Source organism: Sciurus vulgaris, assembly GCF_902686455.1.
Source record: "Sciurus vulgaris genome assembly, chromosome: 13".
Taxonomy (NCBI): domain Eukaryota; kingdom Metazoa; phylum Chordata; class Mammalia; order Rodentia; family Sciuridae; genus Sciurus; species Sciurus vulgaris.
Window position 1 is genome coordinate 70910891 of NC_136474.1, and position 24649 is coordinate 70935539.

Sequence of the window (24649 nt, forward strand, 5' to 3'; positions counted from 1 at the left end):
AGCATTTACCCAAGTGAAATGAAAATATCCATCAAGAAATAGAAAGAATATTCACAGAAACGGTATTCGCAGTTGCCAGACCCTGGAAACAACCCAAATGTCTAACTGATGAATGGATAAATAATTTGTGTTATATTCATAGAATGGAATACTGCTTATCAATAAAAAAAAAGGTAGAACTACTGATATATGAAACAACATGGACCCAACCATTATGCTGAGTGAAAGATGCTAGACACAAACAGAATTTACTGCACAGTTCCATTTATAGGACTTCTAGGACAGGCAAGATGAATCTGTGGTAAAAAGAAATAAGAGCAGTGATAGTTCAAAGCCACCCGAAATGCTCCTGGTGCCCCTGCCAAGGATCCTCATGTTTGTTCTAGGCTGCATCTCAAGCCCAGATCTGTCACGTTGCCTGCTACACATGAGCTGTCCCGTCACAGGCTCCAAGAACCACCTGGGCCAGGGGCTTGGGATTTACTCAGTGGTAGAGTGCTTGCCTACCATGCACGAGGTCCTGGGTTCCATCACCAGCACCATAGAAAAAGAAAAGAAAAAGAAAATATCGGGGCCAGAATTGCTTAAACATGTAGATCCCTCGGTCCCAGCCCAGACCTGCTGATTCGGAACCGGGGTGGCTGATGGGAATCTCCAAGTGACTGGAATGCAGTCTGAGAACTGCTACCATAGAAAGACCATCCTGGTTCCTGCCTCGGGGAGCTTGCAAGAAGAAACCAGAGAACACAGCAGAACAGGGAGGTAAGAATGGCGTCAGAAAAGTACACAGGAAAATTAGCCAGAGAAGACCCTCCTGGTTTGCATTTCATTTTAAAACCTCCAGTTTTGAGTAAAACATGCAAATGGGTGTGGATGCCATTTGGAGGCCCAGAAAGACTCCCTGGAAAGGGGAGAAGGCCAATCGCTTTGCATTGCTTACAAAGACTGTGTTTGTGGGAGGCCAGCAGAGTTACACAAGGGTGCTGTGCTTTTGCATTCAAGGACTACAACATGTTCCATAAACAAAGTGAGAGAAGCTATTTCCATGTTTTACAAGTGAAGAAAATGAGACATTCCAAATTTCTGAAATATAAAAAGCCAGTGGGCCAGGCGTGGTGGCACATGTTTATAATACCAGTGACTCAGAAGGCTGAGGTAGGAGGATTGACTTGGCGGCCAGCCTCAACTTAGGGAGGCCCTAAACTTCTTAGCAAAACCCTGCTTCAAAAAATAAAAAGAGCTGGGGATATGACTCACTGGTTAAGCACCCCCAGGTTCAATCCCCAGTACAAAAAAAGCTGATGAACCTAGATGGACAGAGGTCAGAAGACAGTATTTCGATCCAGGCAAAACAGAGAAGAAAGGATACCAACGTTCCCAGAGAAATCCTAGAACCAAAGGCCCAAGCTCCCAATCAGTAGGGACAGGGATTGGAGCAGCCATGGATAAATACACAGGGTGTTTCAAGGACACTGGGAAGCCCGCCAGTGCCCTGCCCCACACCAGGTGGAAGCAGAGCAACTGGTTCTGACATTTACACCAAAGCTGCAGCGGATGAGATGTGTGCCCTACAGCAGAAGCCTAATAGACGCGCAGACCAGAGCCATCGCAGAGCGTGCCCGCTGCAGCCTTCAAAGCCCCCACAGAGAAAGGGAAAGAGAGAAAGGGTCAGCGCAGCTCTGAGGTCCTCCAAATGCCTTCTTTTCCAGGATAATGCAAGGTCTGCTTAGAAAATCAGACATTATCAAGTAAAAAACTGGAAACAGTTAAATATGAAAAAAGTAATCTCTTTCCAATATGTCAAAATAACCATTTTAAAATGTAATTGAAAATTCAAAAATCCTATTCACAATGCCGACAAAAATCTGTAAAATATTTTATAATATGCAAGTCTTTTTTTTTCATATCAGGGATTGAACTTAGGGGCACTAGACCACCCAGCCACATCCCCAGCCCTATTTTGTGTTTTTTTAGAGACAGGGTCTCACTGAGTTGCTTAGTGCCTCGCTTTTGCTGAGGCTGGCTTTGAAGTCTTGATCCTCCCTGCCTCAGCCTCCTGAGCTATTGGGATAACCGGTGTGCATCACTGCATCTGGCAATATAAGTCTTTTGAGGCAAAACTATAAACTACTAATATAGAACACAAAGATCTCAATACATCCTAAAAATAAATCCTAGTCCAAGATGGAAAAAAAAATCCATTGTTGGAAAAGTCCAATTCTACCCAAATAAATCTTAAATAATCTTAGTCATGCACCACCACACCCAACTTAATACTATTTCTTTTTAAGATTTGAATTCATTATAAAGTCACCTAGAAAAATAGGTGAATGAAAATAGCCCCTCACCACGTAAGTCTTCGCTTTTTAAAATAACCAACATAATGAGTGAAGATTTACATGGTAACTATTCAAAAAGCCAGCTACCAACTAGGGATGTAGCTCAGTGGTAAAGGATTTGCTCAACATATACAAGGCCCTGGTTTCAATCTCAAGCACCAAAAAAAAAAAAAAAAAAAAAAAAGTTAAAGCCAGCCAAATGAGAAGATGGAAAACTCCTGTCAGAAAGTCCATCTTGCCAAAAAGAATTTAGGATTTATAGAGGCAGCTGACACACATTCCCAGACTGGAGGGTGCCTTCCCACAGTGAGTACACCAACATGCACATCTAACACTAAGTCATGAACCATGTGTTCATTCTACAGATCTCAAGAACAAAGATCATCATTTCTTTGGGATATTCTTGTCACTGATTAGTTTGCTCATGTGCTGTTCCTGACATAGTAGGCAAAGGAAAGGCTAGAGGAATAGGGGCCTGAGGCCTTCTTGCTGATTGCAAAACTCACAGTAATGGCAGACAATACCCTTAATGCTCAGCCTCAAAAGTTTTATATTACTGACATTGATTTAAAAAAAAAAGTTGGTATTGGTTAAAAAAAATACAAAAAAAGTTCAGAAATAGACTTAAATAGGAATTCGGTGTGTGATAAAGAAGGTTTTTTTTATTTTATTTTTTTCAGTATAAGGGATTAAATCCAGTGGCATTCTACTACTGAGCCCCCACCCAGTCCTTTTAATTTATTGAGACAGGGACTTGCTAAGTTATCAAGGTTGGTCTCAAATTTGCAATCCTCCTGCCTCAGCCTCCCAAATAGATGGGATTACAGGTATATGCCATTATGCCTCACTTAAAGGAGATATATGAAATCAGAAAACAAAGGATGGCAATTCAATAATTGTTACTGTGACAAAGACTGTTCATTTTACCAAAAACTAAAAGCAGAGCCCTAACATAATATCATGAAATAAATCCCTGGTGAATTAAAGATCTAATGATAGAAATAACAAACATATGAGAAGAAAATACAGAAATATATCCAAATATTCAAGTGACAGAGATTTATCTAAGTATAATTCCAACCATAGAAGACATAAAGGAGAATCCCAACATACTGCCTATTCTGATTAATAAAATATATCTTACCAAAATGGACTGTTTGAGATTTAAAAAAATGATGGGAGATACTACCATTTAGGACAGGGGATACAGCTCAATTCATAGAGTGCTTGCCTGTTAAGCACAAGGCCCTGGATTCAATCCCCAGCACCACAAAAAAAAAAAAAAAAAAAAAAGAAAAGAAAAGAAAAGAAAGAAAAAAAAAAACTACCTTTAGATTGAAAAACAATGGGAGGAGGGTGCTGAGAATTGAACCGAGCACCTACTGCCTGCTAAGCATGCTCTATCGTGAAACATACGCCCCCAGTCCCTAGCACAGCAATTTAATATCACTTATATCACTAAAGCAAAAGTGAACTTTCTGCTAAATGGTGCTGAGGCACCTGCTTACCCATTTAGAAAAAATGATTTTTTAAAAAAGTTCCAAACCCAGCACCACACATAAAAATAAATTCAAAACAGATCAGAGGTCTAGTAAAAACATGAAACTCTGAGGGCACTAGACGTAAACATAGACAAATAGCTCTATAACTTGGGTGTTCAAAAAGGCTTTCTCTCTATGGCTTAAAATTCAAATTCCAAAAAAGAAAATATTTATCAATTTGACCATACAAAAAAATTTTTGCTAACCAAAAAAGAAAATGAACAGAATAAAAAGAAAGCTAACAAAGTAAAAGGAAATACTTGCAATAAGATTATAAAGAGCAAATATTCCAAATATATAAATAATTATTTTAGCCAGGCATGGTGGCACACACCTGTAATCCCAGCAGCTTAGGAGGCTGAGGCAGAAGGATGGCAAGTTCAAAGCCAGCCTCAGCAACTTAGGGAGTCCCTAAGCAACTCAGTGAAACCCTGTCTCTAAATAAAATATATTTAAAAAGGGCTAGGGATGTGACTCAGTGGTTAAGTGATCCTGGGGGTTCAATCCCCAGTACTAAAAAAAAAAAAAAGAAGAAGAAGAAAAAGAAGAAATGGGCAAAAACGACACATCTCTGGGTATACCTTTTTAAGTAGTTACTACTTTTGAAATAATGTTAGTATTTTAAATAGTGGGGAAAACTGGAAATGAATCAGCAAGTATAGAGGAAACTCTAAAATGGAATACAAACAGAAGCGACCTAACCACATTATAAACCAACAGAGAAAGAAGGGAAGGGAACTTTGGAGACACTATTTTGACTGTGTACTTGTAACTTTAGGCAAAAAGAAGTACAAGTACAAATACTCTAGCTTGCTTTTCCCAATGTTGGGGTTAACAATCCTCAAAAAGGCTTTCTCTGAATCCTCGCACTGAGTAGATGAGTAGATATATTGTGGGTAGTGGGAGCTGGGTTTCTCAAGGACACAAGAGCAGTGCATGCTGGCGTTGGCTCACCCTGCTGGCCAGCGCCAGTTATGGACCTCTCTTCCAGATTCGATTTGTTCCATTCATTCCATAATGTCATGTTGGTAGTTTGAACTGGTCATGGAAGGGAGTTTTATCATGGATATTGGCAAACACTGCAAATCGAGCTTCCTATGCACTGGAGAGCTTGTTGTTAAACATTTACCAGCACACTACTGGAGAGGATATAGCAAGCAGAGAAGGCGAGAATAAACCTTCTGTGCTGGAATGGAATTGAAGGTGTCCTTTTGCATATATGTATTCTCCTAGCTCTGTCTGTTAGGAGGTCCTAGAAAATATGATATCCAAATAACCCTGCAGCAGAAGTCTTAGTTTCTAAATATACTATTCTTTACTTAAAGGAACCAGAGCTCTTTGGAGAAACGGCAGATTCCAGACGGGGCTAATTCCATAACGTCTTAAGCCAGAGAGCATGGAAGGCTCAAAGAATGATGATGGGATGTCAAAAGAAGATAAGAACCAGTTTCAAGAAGCTTCTTACTGTCCAAATCTAAGACAATTTGGGCATCAAGAGTCGTGCTTCCAGTTTTTGGCTATTATAACCAAGCTGCTGTGTACATTCCTATACAGTCTTTGTATGGCAAATTTCTAATTCTATGTGTATAATAAAACTGGCATTCTACTGTAGTGATGGGATGGGGGGAGGGAAAGATAGTAGAATGAGACAGACAATATTACCCTGTGTATATGTATGATTATATGAATGGTGTGAATCTACATTGTGTACAACCATAGAAACAAAATGATGAACCCCATTTGTGTACAATGAATCAAAGTGCAGTCTGTAAAAATAAAAATTTAAATTAATAAAAAAAATAAAATTTAAAAAGGAAAAAAAAAGAGTAATAATGATTATAACCTATTACCACCCATTGACTAATAAAAGAATCCAAGCTAGGCATGGTGGCACATACCTGTAATCCCAATTACTCAGGAGTCTGAGGCAGGATTGCAAGTTCAAGGCCATCCTCTGTTCAAGCCCCTCTCTCAAAACAAAACGAAAAAGGCTGGGGCTACAGCTCAGTGGTAGAGCACTTGCCTAGCATGAGTGAGGACTTAGGTTCAATATCCAGTACTGACCAAGAAAAAAGAAGAAACCATACTATTGTTGGAAGATTCTTCCTTACAGTAGAATGCCAGTTTTATTTTACACATAGAATTAGAAAATTTGCCATGCAAAGATTATATATGAATGTACACAGCAGCTTGATTTGTAATAGCCAAAAATTGAAAACAACCCAAATGTCCATCAACAAGTCAAGGGAAAAACAAACTATGATATGTCCATGAAATGGAATACTACACAGTAATAAAAAGAGGTTAAATTATTCATTCAACATCATGGATGAATCTCAAAATAAGTATAAACGAAAGAAGCCAGGTAAAACCAAAAAGGAACTTATTAAGTTCTAACTATATAAATTCTAGAAAATGCATCTATAGTGACAGAAAGCATATTGGGGTTGCCTGGGCAAGGGATTAAAGGAGTGGGGAAGATTCCAAAGGGTTATGCAGAAACTGTGGGGTTAGGGATATGTTTATTATCTTGATTGTGGTGGTTTCATAAAGATGTACACATGTCTGAACCTATCAAACTGCATATTTAAATCATAGGCTGTTTATTATATGTCAAGTATTCTTCAATAATGCTATTAAAAATTTTAACCATCAATTGGCAACCATCTTAGTAATAATTGATTAAGGCAAGAATTATCAATGGATGTTAAAATGAATGGATTTAGCATTTGTTGGATAAAAAAACTGGATGTTTACATGGTCTCCCTTCAACACACTTATTAATTGCAAAGGGAAATTCAGTAATTTTACAAGGAGAAACTAGAAAACACCACTGTGATAGGCTAAAATAATAGTCCCTTAAGGATCCAAAAACCAATTCATAGAACCTAGGAATATGCTTCCATGTAGCAAAAAGGACTTTGAAGATGTGATTAAGAATCTTGAGGGCTGGGGATATAGCTCAGTTGGTAGAGTGCTTGCCTTGCAAGCATAAGGCCCTGGGTTCAATCCCCAGCACCACAAAAAAAAAAAAAAAAAAAAAAAAAAAAAAAAAGAATCTTGAGATAGGAAGATGATCCTGGCTTATCCAGTCGGGCCCAGTGTGATCACAAGGGTCCTTATAAGAAGATGGTGGGAGGCCAGGCATGGTGTTGCACATCTGTGATCTCAGTGAGTCAGGAGGTCAAGGCAGGAGGATTGAAAAGTTGAGGCCAATCTTAGCAACTTAGCGAGACCCCATCTCAAAATAAAAAATTAAAAGCACTCAGGTGTAGCTCAGTGGTAGAGTTCTCACTAAGCATGTAAGAGGCCTTGTGTTCAATCCCCAGCAACAACAAAAAGAATAAAAGAAAAGGCATATGTACATGTGTAGAAAGAGGGGAACTGAGGGAGAAAAGAAATGTCACATTTGAGGAAAACAAGTAAAGAGCACATAGTCATTCTCTGTACTATTTTTGCAATTTTTTAGAAAATCTAAAATTATTTTTTAAGTTAAAAAGATTAAAATTCTGTGTAACAAAAGATACTCTAGCTGGGTGTGGTGCCCCATGCCTATGATCCCAGTAATTTAGGAGGCTGAGGTGGAAGGATTGCAAGTTCAAAGCCAGTCTCAGCAACAGCGAAGCGCTAAGCAACTCAGTGAGATTCTGTCTTTAAATAAAATACAAAATAGGGCTGGGGATGTGGCCCAGTGGTCAAGTGCCCCTGAGTTCAATCCCCAGTATCCCCCCTCAAAATAAAAGATACTCTAAACAAAGCAAAAAGCCAAATGGTAAATTAGGAATAGAGAACAGTGGCATTTATTCAAGGATTAACATATATAATAAGCACCTAAAATCAATCATGTGAAGATGAACAATTTTTTTTTTCAAGTGGGTAAGAGATATAAACAGCCAATACTCAAGAAGAAAACCAACTGGGCATGATGGGGCACACTTGTAATCCCAGCAGCTCAGGAGGCTGAGGCAGGAGGATGACAAATTCAAAGCCAGCCTCAGAAACTTAGTGAGGTCCTGTCTCAAAATAAAAATAAAAAGGGCTGGTAGAGTACCCCTTTAGGGTTCAATTCCCTATATCGAAAAAAAAAAAAGCCAAGTTGAAGATCTGGAGGACATGCCTGAGAGGAACACAATGACGCCTATCTAGGGTAAAACCAGTGGTGTCTCAGCATCCTCCTCCTGGCCCATGGGATGCCCTACAGACTCACCCAGACGTGCCCAACTCTGCCTAGGACTGCAGAGGCAGGCAACTACTGAGAGGTTAGCTGTCCCCCAAATTAGAATTAGGTTCCCCCAGGGAGTCAAGAGTAAGACAACAACCTCAGCAGTCCAGACACCAAGCCAAGAAAACAAGCCAGATCAAACAATCAGTGGCTGCCACTACAATCAAAAGTAAATATAGAACTGGAAGCCAGGAATCCAAAGGAGGTCAAGCCCAAGCGGATGGCCAACCATGCTGTACCAGCTGACATGTGTCCTCTCACTCCAAGTGCAAACTTTGCAGCCAATCCACAAAAATTTCGAGCAGCTTCTGATACTGCCAGGCCACATCCCAACCACAATACAATTTTGAAGATCTTTAATTTCTGTCGATTATCTTCCTGGTTGAACTGAATGATCAAAAGGGAATAAAGTTGGAAGTCCAAAGAAACCAACTGTGAAGACAAGCTATTGCATCCCTACAGAAGTAATGTCTGGAGCAGGGTGCAGTGGTGCATGCCTGGGATCCCAGCAGCTCTGGAGTCTGAGGCAGGAGGATCACCAACCTCAGCAATTTAGCAAAATCCTGAGCAAGTTGGTGAGCCCCTGTCTCAAAGTAAAATATAAAAAAGGGTTGGGGATGTGGCTCAGTGGTTAAGCGCCCCTGGGTTCAATCCCTGGTAACAAAAAAAAGGAGTAATGTCTTGGGTGCATTGCACAGCTATTACTGGGAAACCTCAGCTTAACTCTTCATTCCAAGAAATTGCAAGTTAATAGAAAATATTTCATGTTAACGGAAGCGGTTCTTTTCTAAGGTAAAACCTGGCTTCAGCACATTCATTGCCATTCAGTTTCTTCCATCTTATCCATTTCCATTCCTGAAACCTCCACACATAATCAGAAGAATCCTCAAAAAAAAAAAAAAATTCCTTATGTTCTCTAGACTTGGATGTTTCCAGGCAAAGATTCATGATTTCTAACAAGTTTTGAACCAGCAATTAATCAGGGTTAATCATCACTTAATCAGAATATCCCATTTCCTAAACATTCTAGGTATTCTAAGAATCTCTTTGCTTTCCTGCCATGTTCCATGGTACTAAGATGTTAGAGTTCGAGGGCATCTTAGAGATTAACCACAAAATTAATTTCCACCTTTTATAAATGAAGAAACTAAGGCCTAGATTATGCTTTGACTAAAGTCTTTATTCTCCTAGTAGGAACAGAAATATATAAATGCAAAAGGTGTTACTCAACCAGTAATATTCAAATAAGTGCAATAATCTCCAGATTTGCACATCAGACTAAGTAACTTTGATTCTGAGGAACAACACCAAGTAATTCATTGTGGATTCCAGGATGTACTCACCCCCATGTCTCAGCCAGCCAGGCTCCTCCCACCCCCAAAATATGTAGCTTTTGTTTCTACGTGTTCCTTCTAACTCTTTATAAAATTGACATCAACTTGTGTTATTCTAGAGAATTTTTTCCAGAGTTTTAAATTGAACTTAAACTTTAGATTTAGATTTGGGGCTTTCTTGTTGCCGTGCTGGGGATAGAGCCTGGGACCTTGGTTACACTAAACAAGAACTCTACCACTGAACTGCACCCCCAGACCCTAGTTTATTCTTAGTTTCACCATTGCCATTTCACTGAGACCAGTTCAAGTTCAGTGTATTTGGGATTTTCTGTATTTTAGGTCCACAATTAATGGGAATGAGAAAGTTTTGTATATTCAAATTTCAGACTTCAGCATGTCTCAAATGATAGGATTTTAGAAGCAAGTTGCAGAATTTCTTCTAGTATGCGTTCATTCAAGTCCACTTCCTCTGCTCCTTCTCTAACTGGCAGATCCAGTGAACATCTTGCATGAGTTTTCAGCAGTTCTCAGGCATATTAGATGTGACACCCATGTAACAATGACATTCAACTGAGCTAGACCAGTAAGGCTGACTTGTTGAAACTAAATCTCAACTACATTGAGTGAAAAAGTATGCCCATACCAACACGCACACAAATATTTATATATAGCAGCTCTATTCATAATTGCCAAAATTTGGAAGCATCCAACATGTTCTATTTTGTTGTTGTTCTTTTTAGTTATACATGAGGTAAAGTGTATTTTCTACGACATGAAGTATAACTACCCATTCTTGTGGTTGTACCTGATGTGGAGTTTCACTGGTCATGTATTCATATATATGAACACAGGAAACTTACATCCAAGTCATTCTACTGTCATTCATATTCTCATCCCCCTTCCCTTCTACTAAGAGATTTTCTCTTCGTCTAATCCAACAAACTTCAATTCTCATCCTCCACCTTATTGTGTGTTAACATCCATGTATAAGAAAGAACATTCGACATTTGTTTTTTGGGGACTGGCTTATTTCACTTAGCATGATAGTCTCCAGTTCTATCCTTTTACCGGAAAATGTCATAATTTTATTTTTCTTTATGGGCTGAGTACAAGATGTTCTTCAGGCAAATAGATAAATAAGTGGTGGCACATCCATACAATGGAATATTGTTCAGTGATTAGAAATGAGCTATCAAGACACAAAAAGACATGGGGGAATCTTAAATGCATATTTCTAGGCGAAAAAGCCAGTCTGAAAAGGTTACAAATTATATGATTCCAACTATATGACTTTCTGGAATAGGTAAACTACAGAGAGTAAAAAGATCATTGGTTGCAAAGGATTCAGGAAGGGAGGAAGGGAGGAATAGGTGAAGCACAGGGAATTTGGGGGCAATGAAACTATTCCATATGATGCAATAATGATGGATATATTATTATTTATTTGTTAAAACCCATAGATAACAAAAAGTGAACCCTAAAATAAACTATGGACCTTAGATAATAATGTACGTAAATTAGTTCATCAGTTGTGCCACCCTAATGCTAGATGTTAGTAACAGGGGATACAGGGTAGGAAGAACCTACCTACATGGGAAATCTTTACTTCTGTTTAGTTTTTCCGTAAACCTAAAACTGCTCTAAATAATAAAACCTTTTGCCAGGCATGGTGGTATAGGCCTATAATCCCAGAAACTCAGGAAGCTGAGGTAGGAAGATTGAGAGTTCAAATCCAACCTCAGCAACTTAGCAAGGCCCTAAGCAACTCAGCAAGACCCTGTCTCTAATAAATTAAAAAAAAAAAAAAAAAAAAAAAAAAAGAGCTGGGGATGTGACTCAGTGGTTAAGTATCCCTGGGTTCAATTCCAGGCACAAAAAAAAATAAATAAATAAATTAAAAATAAATAAAGCCTATTAATTTTTTTAAATTATTTAAAATGAGAAAATCACGTTTTAACTTTCTAGTTAATTACTAGAAACAACTTTTAAGTGACTGGATCATTTCAGCAAATTCACTTATCTCAAACCAGTTTTTAGCAATTTGGCCTGCTTCCTCTGGATGATGCGTTGTACTTTCTATTCCTCAGACACGACAGGTCCTCCTCTTCCCCCCACAGTTCACAAGGCTGGCTCGACTCTGCCTTTCACATCATAGTTCACCTGTCACCTCCTCAGAGAAGTTCCGCACATCCAATCTGTCCCCCATACAAATCAGTACTTCAATCTCCCAATGTGGTAGTGAATAATAACCCTCAGAGATGTACTGGTCTGTGGAGTTAGTTAATATGTGACTTTATATGGCAAAAGAGATTTTACAACTATAATTAAATTATGGACTTTGAGATGAGGAAGATTATCCTGGATTGTTCAAGAAGGCCCAATGAAATCACATGGGTCCTTAATAGCCAGAGAAACAGAGTAATGTGCTTGCTGACTTTGAAGATAAAAGAGGCCCACAAGTCAAAATATGCAGGTAAACTCTAGAAGCTTGAAAAAGCTAAGAACTAATTCTCCCCTCCACCCTCCCTCACACCCCCTCTAAGGAATGCAATCTGCTGACACCTTGATTTTAGCCCAGAGAGATTTCTGACATCAAGAACTATAAGATGGGCTAGGAATGTAGCTCAATAAGGCACTTGCCTAGCATAAGTGAGACCCTGAGTTCAATCTCTCACACTGCAAAGCAAAATAAGACTGTAAAGTAAATTTCTGTTGTTTTAAGCCACTAAATCTATGCTAATTTGTTATAGCAGCAGTAGGAAGCTTACACATCCTATGTATTTCCTCTACTGCAATCAATTACCAAGATCCTTAATTGTGTATTTATTTGACTACTCTGAGTTCCACACAGTAGGGTTTAAACACCTCAAATCTGGCATTGCAACTAGCATAAAGGAGGCACTCAGTAAACTCTTGTTAAAAATGGGAATTTTCATCCCAACCCTAACAGGTATCCTTAGGAATGTTACAATGCAGATACAGAGATTCAGAGAAGTTACACCCACTATCAGCTCAAGATGTAACAGCAATAGCAGAGCCAAGCAGGGCCAAACCCAGACCCACATGGGGCAAAAGCTTATGCCACTGAGCCCTCTAGGATAACATTGCAAGTAGCATCACAGCTGAAGTACAGAAATAGGGTTGTTGGAACAGAGGATCCCAGCATTACCAGGGCTGGTGTAGAAGAGGCCTCACAGAAGAGGATTCTGGAAGCCCTGGGAAAGAATTTTCTTTTTTCTTTTTCTTTTTCTTTTCTTACCAGGGATTGAACCCAGGGGTGCTTAACCACTGAGCCACATCCCCGGCCCTTTTTAAAATATTTTAAAAATAGAGACAGGCTCTTGCCGAGTTGTCCAGGGCCTTGCTAAATTGCTGAGTCTGGCTTTGAACTCACGATCCTCCTGCCTCAGGCTCTCTGGGCTTACAGGCATGCACCATTGCACCTGACTAGCAGGAAGAGTTTTTTAGGTGGAAAAGCAGGGTGGAAGTAACTGTTTTGTTTTGATAATTTGAATTGCAGGGTCTGTTATGTAAAACTAGGATCTCCGAAGATGGGAGTTTAAGAGAAGAGGAAATAATAAAATTTGAAACCATTATTGGAAGGTGGTTTTGAGTAAGAGATCCCTTCTGGACAAACTTCCTCTGGGGGGTGGGGGGCAGGCAAATGGCTCTTTATGACACTTTCTTTCTCTCTTTCGCTGATTGTTGGCATGCTTGGATGTGATGTCTGAGCCTGAGCCTCCAGCTGGTTCCCTTGCCAAAAGTAAAATCAGTATTGACTCTTCCCAGACTACTCCAGACTTTTAGATAGTATGAATAATGCTGTTTCTGGTAAACTGGGATTTTTTTTCATATTTGGACTACTTCTTTAAGCTTGATTGCTAGAAGAGGAATTAACAAGTGCAAACATTTGAGATTATTAAGTCTCATAACACATGCAGCCAAATCTTTTCCAAAACAACTACAACAGTTTACCCTGCCTCTGGCAAAGACTTACTGCCCGCTTCCCTGTTCCTTCCCCAGTGGAAGGCACTGGCACTTAATACATTTTTTTTAAACTAGCTAGCTTGTTAAGTGAAAAATATAATGCTAGTATTGTTTTCATTTGAGTTTTTAATTATTAGTGAAGTCAAACCGTTTTCTGTATTTTCACAATTCATTTTTATTCTCACTTGTCAATTAGAAAGATCACTTTAAAAGCCAGATAAGAAAAGAGATGGAGAAAACAAACATACCAGCTCCATTCTAGGGGAAAACCCAGAATCTTTACACAGCACCTTACCACTGAGCTACATCCTCACCCTTTCAATTAGAGACAGGGTCTCACTAAGTTGCTGAGGCTGGCCTCAAACTTCTTATTCTCCTGCTGCCTCCCTAGTAGCCAGGATTACGCCAACATTTCCGCTCCCAGGGCAACTTTCTTTCTTTCTTTTTTTAATAAAGATGTCTCTATTCTCTCTTTTTTTTTATTTTTAGTTACAGATGGACACAATGCCTTTTTTTTTTTTTTTTTTTTTTTTTTTTAATGTGGCGCTGAGGATCGAACCCAGTGCCTCACATGTTCTAGGCAGGCACATTACCACTGAGCCACAACCCCGGCCCCTACAGGGCCACTTTCTTATTGGGTAAGTACCTGACTGAAGTTGACATGTGCACCCTCATTCATGCAGCTCCTGGAGGGGCCTCAAACACACAGTCCCTCTTCCTTCTCTCTATGCAGCACAGATGAGCAGTTCTGATTGTTGGAAGCAAGCACAAGGTCAAATGCTTTCTTTAAAATTTTGACATTTTGTTCATCAAAAGGGATTTTATTTTCTTTTGTTTTTTGTTTGTTTTTGCATTAACTTGATTTTCAAAAATATTACATTATGATCTGGGAATGTCACATGCAAAATATGTATGTGTGTGTATATATGTATATATACATATTATATTACATATATACATATGTAATATAACATATATATATATATATATTCCATTAAAGAATTATTTATCTTGCTATTTGTGGAAGCTCACACCTGTGATCCCAGTGACCAGGGAGGCTGAGGCAGGAGGATAGCAAGTTTGAGGTCAGCCTCAGCAAGTTAGTGAGACCCTCAGCAACTTAGTAGACCCTGTCTCAAAATAAAAAGTAAAAAGGACTGTGGATGTGGTTCAGTGGTTAAGTGTCCCAGGTTCAATCCCTGGTAACCCCTCAACCACCTGCACTAAAAGAATTATTTAACTTGACTTTTTTGACAACCCTTCTATTTTGGACCCACACCCAAGTACCTTACCCCAGTCCTGCCCTACATTCCCCTCACTCAGCAGAGACCTCTACAAGGGCTCCCCAAGAAGGTGAATCACTGTCACACAGGTAAATCACGTGCACATGATTTCATCTACATTTCTTGGGGAGTACTTAAAAGATTTTTTAAAATTACAGAATATATGATTATTCTACAATGAACACATTGTAAAATATATAATTAACTTCCATTTATATGCTTAAAAAAATACAACTGATTACAGTGGCACAAATCTGTAATCCTAACTCCTCAGGAGGCTGAGGCATGAGGATCCCAAGTTAATGAGACCCTTTTTCAAAATAAAAAATAAATAAGGACTGGGCAATTGGCTCAGTGGTAGAGGACTCCTAGATTCATTTCCCCAATACCCCTCTGAAAAAAAAATGGACCATCCACATCTATAAAGGCAAGTCTCTGATTGAAAGCCAAGGTGGTAAGGAGGAGTCTGGCCACAGGGATAAGTATTGGGCTGGTCCTGTCACCAGCTGGATGGGATCTCCCTGTGCCTAAAGGGAAAGGTCTTGGCCTTGGTATGAACAGGTGGCCAGGCTTCTGACTTGCAGGCTGGTCCACTTCATCTGGGTTTGAAACTTTTATTCTATGATCTGAACAGGTTTACTTGTCCCATTTTTAATACTTTAAGAAAAAAGCCTTTTAACTTTGTTTGTCGGAGGGCATGGGTTACTGGGGATTGAGCCCAGGACCTTGCACATACTACTAGGCAAATGCTCTACCACTGAACCACATCGCCAGTTCTAATTCTTCATTTTAAAAGCTATACTTATTTTATTGTAGAAAACATTTTAAAGTAGAGATAAGCAAAAAGAAAATAATTATATTTTCAAATTGCCTAAAATCACAGAGAAAACAAGTATTACTATTTGTTTTACAATCCCTAAATATTTTCCAAACGATACCCTACTATATCTTCGTATTTTTTTTAAATGAAAATGAGGTCTTTTTCTTACAAATTGTTAAATGACTTTGAGTTAATATTATAACTCTCTTTCCTGGTGCTTGCTTTAAATAAAAATCATTAGAGATTAAGACTAAATTTTACTTGTTCTAACAACTCCTTAAATTGTGAGTGATTTCAATCTTTGGTTTCATTCTTTCAATTTTTAAATTAATTTAATTGCAAAGACACTATGCTGTTGACATACTAGTGCATCACAACCACAATGCCACCTCCTTAGCATGACAAGGACCTCTTCATCCTTTGAAGCACACTGAGGCTTGCAGATCTCACTATCCTTGCTGCACAACAGGAAGCTCAGGCCCCAACTGGCTGACTGAGTGGCTTTGGGCAGGTCATCCACACACTCTGAGTAGAATAGTGTGAAGACCCCAAGTGACACCTAGGCAGGACCAGGAGGTCTATGGCCACCTTTGCCTGGGGGCCTCTCCCTCCCCACATCCTGTTCTCTCTGAATCCATCACAGTTCCCTCCCAAATGGCTGCAGTCTTTGCACACTCGCTTTCTCAGGGACCCTGGTCTTTTCAGGCTTCCAGCTCCCCCATCTGAAACCCTGCCACCAGGACTTTCCTGGCCCTTTGAGAGCAGAGGTTTCTGGCTTGCTGAGACCTTTGGCCCTGGGGCCCTTCACTTTCGTTCTGACAGGAAGAAGTCACGTTCTTCCAGATAGGTGCCTTGACTCTTCCAACCCATTTGCTCCCTCTAACTTAGAGTCGAGGACACATGGGGGAACATGAAATTTCTTCATCCATAGATGCCACCAATGCCAGCCTGTGTCAGCCAGGGAGAGGCCCCAGCCAAGACAGTGGTCCTGAGGTCAGGCTGGTCAGGGTCAAGTCAACTGCTTTTATGAGCAGGAATCAGATGAGAATCCTGCTTGAACAGACAGACAGTAACTCCCATAGAACAGGTAGATGAGAAAGCCTGAGCAAGGGACAGACAGCCCACAGGATCAGCCCATAGTGACTAGACCTGCCTGGCCATCTGCAAGAGATCGGGCAAAGGCCTCATGTAAATGCTTTCTACTCCTCAGAGCTGAGGTCTTTTTGAAGATCTATTTCAGGTCCTATAGAGTGGGATCTGATCTTCTGGGGATGGAGAAAATAGAGTCTGTGTTTGATAACCAGGAATATGTCCTTGGAGCAGATTCCCAGAGGTAAGGAACAGTGAAGGGATTGATACTCCTATAAAGGTGGAAGTTCAAGTGGAAAAGGTATGAAATTATCATCATGGAAAGGGAGAGAGTGATTTATCAGAGAAACAGGTGACAGGAACACAGCTGGGTAGTGACAAGTTCTATTACATGTTTCCAGAAATAGATATGTAAAGAATCTCAAGTTTAAATGCCTTACATGAATAACGTGCATCACAACATTATTTATTACAGAAAAGTTTGGCGATTCCATATTTGCCAACCAGAAAGAGAATAATTGTGTCCCTTGTGTTTTTAAATAGTCATTAGGAAAATAGATCGCAATATATCAAATAAAATTATGATATTTTAATTGAAACTGCAATACAAAATAATACATATACTATGATTATATTAATACAGAGAAAAATATTGGGGAAAATATCAAATTAATAATCACCTTTTTTTTAGTTGCAGATGGACACAATACCTTTATTTAACTCAGTGCCTCACAAATGCAAGGCAAGCACTCTACCACTGAGCCACAATCTCAGCCCCTAATGATATCCTTTTAATTTTCTTAAAAAAAAATTTTTTTTTGGCAACAGAAAGTGAACCCAGGGGTGCTTTACCACTGAACCTCAATATCCCCAGCCCTTTTTTACATTTTATTTAGAGACAGGGTCTTGTGACCCTGCCTCAGCCTCCCTAGTCACTGGGATTACAGGTATGCACCACCATTCCCAGCTAATTTTCTCAATTTTATGTTACTATTAAAAACTAGCCAGGCATGGTGGCACACACCTGTAATCCCAGTGGCTCAGGAGGCTGAGACAGAAGGATCATGAGTTCAAAGCCAGCCTCAGCAATTTAGCGAGGCCCTCAGCAACCCAGCGAGACCCTATCTTTTTATAAAACATTTTTAAAAGGGCTGGGGACATGATTCAGTAGTTAAGTGCCCCTTAGTTCAATCCCTGGTTATCCCCACCCCAAAAAAAAAGTTAACTTTACCAGCCAAAACCCTCTGTGCTTTTCCACTTATCCAGTTTTTGTCTTGTGTATTTCAGTAAAATATTTTTGTCTTCCTTAAAAGATAGGTCGCATGCCTTATTTGTTAAATTTTTCAGGTAAAAGAAGATGTGGTGAATTTTGACAATTACTTTAAAGATAGCTTCCTCTGGCTGCTCTGGGAAGAATGAGTTGGAGAGGGTAGCTGCCAATGTCTTGACTTTGCCTTTTGCTACTTAAGCAAAACAATACAAAATAGTCTTCATGGTATCCAAGGGACCAGATCCAAGAGAGAGTTTTTAAAAATTAGAACTACCTAAACATTGTATAAAGTAGCACATGAGGTCAGCATGGAGTGGCTGTTGTGACAGTATCTTTTTTTCCCCCCCTCTCTAAATTAAAATAAATAAAAGGCAGGCTTCCACACTGACTAACTAGCACCCCATAGAGGAAAGGGATGCCTGTCATAGCATCAGCTCCAGTTCTGGAAAGGCCCCCAAAGACAAGATTCCCATCTGGTCAAAGGTTTGGGAGCAAACGGATGTCCCTGGGTTAACAACAGGTTAATTGCTAGTTTGGCTGGCCCCAGGACTTCCCCAGGTCAATCCCTAGGTGGAAAAAGGGGCCCCATCTACTGCAGGTGCAAGTGCTGAGACAGAGACTAGAAAGCTGGAAAGGACCCAGAGCGTTGGGAATCAGGAAGACCATCCAGGGGCAGGTGGGACCTTGAGCTCAAGGGAGGCACCTGGAAATCCCCTGGGGTGGGGATGCTCTAATCTACCTCTTCTGGAACAGGTTCTACCGTCACCTGTGTGCGCCCACATTTGAAAGACACCGTGTCTGAGCACACCCCCATCTGAAGAGCACCATGTCTGATCTTGCCAAAGACTGGAATTTCTCCTCCCGTGTGGCCAGGCCATTCCCTGGCGCTCTGGAAACCACATCCCTGGTCATCATCTTATTCTGATGAGGAGCCATCAAAGATAACAAAAATAAATTACACAGCTTAACCAATCATAAGGAGAGCGTGTACAGGGAGGAGCGGCAGAGAAGATACACTAAGCCTTGCACCAATACCAGGCAAACTCAGCTGAGGACCAACCCAGTTGTTTGGTTTTTGTTTGTTTGGTTTTGGGTTGGGATTTTTCCTTTTTTTTTTTTTTTTTTTAATTGGTACCAGGGATAGAACCCAGGGGCACTTAACCACTGAGCCATATCCCAGCCCTTTTTTCTTTTTTTATTTTGAGAAAGGGTCTCACTAAGTTGCTTAGGGCCTCCATAAATCACTGAGGCTGGCCTTGAACTTGCAATCCTCCTGCCTTGGCCTCCCAAGTCTCTGGAATTACAGGGGAGCACCACCATGCCCAGCTTCCCAATCCCAGTTTTAAAGAATACTGATTATTTCCTTTTGAAACAGATCCACCAAAAGTTTCCTTTAAAAACATGTTTAAAGTGCCTTTAAATAAAATTATTTGTAAAGTACAAAATGACTTATACTTTTTCAGAAACATGTATTTCATTTAACAATGGGCTTCTCAACTCCTTGGAATGTTCTTCTCTTGGGCTGCGATGACTTTTCTGGTTATATCCTTTTATCCCTGCCTCTCTTTCTCTGTCCCCTTGCTCCCCCACCCTAAAAACAGGTATTTGCCATTAGTGCTTCTTTTTGGACTTTATCTCTTTATTCTTTCTCCGTGAGTAACTGTCCCCTCCCTCCTTTAATTGTCATCTGCCCTGATGATAACAATAGCTAATAATTACAAGTGCTCACTCTGGACTGGGAACTGCATTAAACCCTCCGGTTTAATCCTCACAAGAGTCCTGTGGAGTAGACGCTATTATTATAATACCCATTTTTATTCAAAGGACAACAGAGACTTGACAGATTTAGGCAACCTCTCCAAGGATAGCCAACTGTAAGAGCTAGTGTGTCTCAGAGTCTCTACTGACAGCCAGTGACACTCCTGCACTTCATGCTATTCCATGAATTCTCTCACCCAGACACCCTTTCCAAGAGCTATCTCCACCAGCTCCAAGAACCCAGAATATCAACCAGTGAATATCAAGGGATACACAATGCCAAGAGTGTATTGGTTATTAAAATATTAGAATACTTCCAAACTCTGTTGCCTGGCACCCTGTCCTGGCCCCAGACAATTCCATTTCATCAAGATCGCCCCAAAGAAGCGACCCTGGCATGGGGCCGAGGGGCAGAAACATGTACTGGTGCAGAGGGGAGCTTTGTACTCTGCTGGTCTTGGTTTTTTCCAGGTGCTAAACTTGACTAAATATTGTTAACATAACTTCTGCCACCACCTCCTCCTCCTCCTTCTGTCTCTGAAAACCAGTTCCTCCTACTAACTTCCTTATTTGAGGGGCCCCCACCTCATTTTCCAGTTCCCCTTCTACACAGCCCAATCCTGCCCTCCTCTCCTCTCCTCTCCTCTTTCACCTTCATTCTGGCCTGCAGCTTTGACCTCTTTTATCTCTACAGTTCCACCTCCCATTTCCATCCTCTCCCCACAGTCTCCACCTGGAATGGATCCCTCTACCTGAGATCCAGTTTCCTGGCCCCTGCTGGATGGTCCCCATTCCCAGTACCTTCCTCCTCCAAATTCTTTTTTTTTTTTTTTTTTTTTTTTTTTTCCTTGCAGGGCCCGGGGCAGTACTGGGAATTTAACTCAGGGGCACTTGACCCCTGAGCCACATCCCCAGTCCTATTTTGTATTTTATTTAGAGATAGGGTCTCACTAAGTTGCTTAGCGCCTCGTTTTTGCTGAGGCTGGCTTTGAACTCTGGATCCTTCTGCCTCAGCCTCCTGAGCCGCTGGGATTACAGGCATGTGCCACTGCACCCAGCTCCTCCTCCATATTCTTAAGGTCAGATGTTCAAAGTCAAAACTTCCCTCCCCACCTCACTTCCTAGGCGACATCCATCTTTAAACCAAACTTGCTACAGGTGGTGGTTTTACTCCTATGAAGGTCACCTCCATTAGAGTGCCTGATCCAGAGAAATTTGCTAAATCTAGTAAATCGATGTCCATTTGTTTCCAGAGTTTTCTACCTTATCCAATCACTAGCTCTCATCCCTAAAGCACAAACATTATTGCCATCTCCTTGGCACTGTCAACATCCTGCCTCCCCTACTTCCTGAGAACATGAAACCCCCAGCAGGCAGCCCTTACGTCTCCAACAGTTTCTCCCTGCCCTTTTCTCCTAAGTCCTGGCTGACTGTGTCCTATCCATCTGATTCCTGGGTATCCATATGTTAAGAACAATGGCATGTGCTGGGCTCTGAGCCAGTGGGAACACGCATGCCTACCATCCAGGAACTCATGGTTGGAGCTGGAGGAGAAAGACAGACTCATGTGAAGAGTCAAAGACTGCTCACCTGCACCCCTGGCATGTCAAAGAGGCCATACAGAAGCTATACTGGGACACTCTCTCCCTGTGCTACCTTTTTTTTTTTTTTTTTTTTTTTTTTAAATAGCAGAGGTCTGATGTTTTATTCTTTATTTTCTTTATTTAGTTTTTGTATGTGGTGCTGGAGATCAAACCCAGTGCCTCAAGTGAGCTAAACAAGTGCTCTGCCACTGAGCCATAACCCCAGCCCCCGTGCCACCCTTTTTGAGGTACTTGCTGAGCAATTAGTCCACGCAAATCCCTGAGTCACTATTTCTCAGCTCTAAGGCCTTGGGAATGTTGCTTAAGCTCCCTGCCCTCAGTTTCCTCATCTGTAAAATTGGCTGATAAGTAAGCTACCCCACAGGGTAGCTGTGAGGGGAGCATTTAGAGCAGTGCTTGACAGAGTCTGTGTGTAGTACGGATAGCAATTGTCTTTATTATATGACATCAATGGTCACAGGAAACTAAAGATGGAAGATGCCTCTGCAAACTGTCACCTGGGGTCTCAGGTAACTTCTGAAAGTGTAAGTCACTTTACCCAAATTCTCTCAACCCAGACTTCATTCTCACCCTCACCTGGCCACTCCCCAAAGAATGCATACAGAACAGCTGAGGGGCCTGCCTTTTGGCCAGAGGCCCTGTGAGGAAGGAGACTTCAGCTCTCCCAACTCACATACCCAGGGACTTCAGACCCATTTGACTCATTCAAGAAATATTTGGTGAGAACCCACTGTGTGCCTGCTCTGCAAGGGGCAGTGGTGTAGAGAGTAGGCCCCGGATGTGTCCACAAGTGCTGTGTCCTGTGGACTACCGAACTCATTAGCCAGTAAATGCAAGAAGGAGCAGGTGAGGCCTGTGTGAGCAGGGCCTACTGGGGGCAGTCAAGAAAGGCTTCCAGCAGTGACATCTGCACTGAGATCTCAAGACTGGGTATCACACTTTGAGGGGGAAAAGGCAATTCTGTCCTGCTTTTTTTCACAGTGCCTGTCATGGGGACCCCAAAGCTCTATATTGTGCTTGGAGAATTCACAGGCTTCTTGAGAGAGCCAGGTGTGTGAGGCTGCCACAGCCCTTCATCCTACTGGTGGGCTGTCCCCAGACTCAAAAACTTCAACCTCACCAGACAGGGTCTAAACTTTGTCCCTGAGGACACACAGTCAGCCTTCTCCACACAGCAGCCCATGGTAGGGACAAGGACCTGCTAGGTAGTAGTGAAGCTAAATGAGGGGACAAGTAGGGTCCCAAGCAGGGCCCCCTGGCTGCTGCAGGCTAACTCTCAGGTGTGGCAGCTTCCTGCTCTTTCCTAAAAGAATGAGGGTCCTTTGTCTAAATGAGGGGGCCTGGACCTTTAAGAGTTACCAGGGGAGTGACAGGTTGGGGAAGAGGACTGACAGAGGGAAGGGACAGGAAGACCTGATGCCTAGGATCTGGACCGCCTCTGGCTGGCCTTAGATGCCTCCCCCAGCTCTGAGATGCTCTCACGCCTTGGCCTCTCTGGGGTGCCCCATGGGCTCGGAAGGGGTCAGAAAACAGGGCTGTCAGACAGGATGAAGTTCCAGCGGAGAAAACCCTCCGCACTGTACCTTTGTGGAAAAGCTGGCCCCTGGGGGTGACGGCCACGTCTGCCTGAGGAAGCTCACGCCCCCACCCCAGGTCTTCCCAAACCTGCTCAGGCTCAGCCGCCGGCGGCGACTCTGCCCAGACCGGTCGCTCCTCCCTTTGGGCTCAGTTTTCATCGGTGAGGTTAGAGGTGTAGTGTCCCGATCCAAGGTGTCTCTGGCTATGCCTGTCCTCTGGAGTACGCGCTCGTGGGGGTACAAGTGGACCCTAGGGACTGACCCCAGGGATTTGCGGACGCGGTGGTAGAGGCCTGGGGCAGCGAGAGGACAGCCACCGCGGTCCGCTCCGGGTGTGCCCCTAGAGCAGCAGGACTGGGCCTCGCCGAGCCCGGGACGCACGGTCACTGAGTGGTGTCGGCCCGCTCGCCGCGCCCCTCGGTCCTGTCCTCAGCCAAGGCAGACCCGCTGTGCTCCCTCCACTTACCCAAAAGTTTGCCTTGAACAGTGAGCCGGTCATGCTGGCGCGAGTCGGTGGCGCGGAGGAGAGTCGGTGCCGCAGGAGGGAACACGCCGGCAGGCCTGCCTGTCACAGCCCTCGGTCAGGCACAACTTCGGAGTTCCACAGTCGCGCAGGGAAACCGCCCCCGGGTCCTAAGCCACGCCCGATTCCGCCCGCCCGAGTCCGCACTCTGCGCTCCACCCATCCCCGCCAGCCAGCGCCCCGGAATGAGTAGGGACAGACGCACTCGCCGGGTGAAGGGTGCGCGATCTGCGCCCGGACCCGGGCAAACTTAAAGCGCCTTAGTGACATGTAATCATCAACAAGTTAGCCCTGAATCCTCCCTCCTTCAGGAAGCCTTTGAGGGTTGCAAAGACCTGGTCGTGTCTCCTTTCGGAATTCGGCTCCGTTTTCTGCCCACCAGATCCCCTCAACCGAATCACTCAAGGACAAATCCAGGCTCTTTGGTTCGGTGAAAGGAACCCTGGAGCCAGCCTGATCTCAGAGTGTGGTGGTGAAGACCCGGTGCAAGCTCCCTAAATCCTGGGAACTGGCAAGGTAGCAGTCGCTTAAGAAGTAGGCGCTTTGGCCAGTCTTGTGCGTGACCCCAGGAGCTCCTATTGCAGGTCAGGCCTTGAAGTTTTAGTTTTAGTCTAAAATGTCATTGCTGCAGTCTCCCCTCAACTCTATGTCCCTTAGCAGGAGCCCAGCTCTTCTCTGACCCTCTTGGGGTCCTCAGAATACACGTCCTTTCTCCACCAATGCCACCCCAGCAGTAGGAACCCGAGCTTCCTTGTCTCACTCCACTCTGCCACCCTCTGCCTGAGCAAGTCAGATCCATCTCTAGACCTGGTGAGACCTGTTTCTAGTTCTTAACAGTCAGAGGCAAGACAGCCAACAGTCACCCCAAGGCAAGAAGTAGGTACTCAAGGAGGGGAGGATGAAGGTCAAGGCTTCCCTGGCTCATACACTTCCCGCAACCCAGCTTGGAAAGGCAACCATTTGCCTCCTGTGCTTGTTCTAATTGGGTCCAGACACAGTGAAAAGGCAGTTGCTGGGGTGACCTTGAAAGACTAAAATCTTCTGTACCCCATAACACCACCCCAAGTCTATTGTGATGAAACCCCACCAATAAAGTCATCCATAACTAGAAAGATGGAGCCATGGCCTCCAGCTCAGGGTCTTTCCAAGGACGTGCACCCGGCGGTTGACCCAGTAGTTCCTACGCTTTGAACGCAGCGAGATCAGAGGAAGGCAGGGAAGTCTGGCAGGATCAACAGGGCGCTCCAGAAGGGTGGGCTAAACTGCAAGGGTGAAAACAACACCCCTAAGAAGTTGGAGTGC

General features: G+C 42.5%; 1 protein-coding gene across 1 annotated transcript in view; it reads right to left on the reverse strand.

Annotated features, from left to right (window-relative positions):
• Positions 1 to 23495, reverse strand: part of PSTPIP2 (proline-serine-threonine phosphatase interacting protein 2) — an 86486-nt gene extending 62991 nt beyond the window's left edge. Inside the window, exon 1 of the mRNA XM_079108411.1 lies at positions 23291 to 23495. Within this exon, the coding sequence (XP_078964537.1) occupies positions 23291 to 23323 (33 nt within the window). The 5' untranslated portion in view covers positions 23324 to 23495. The remainder of the gene's footprint in view (positions 1 to 23290) is intronic.
• Between the last annotated feature and the right edge of the window lie 1154 nt (positions 23496 to 24649).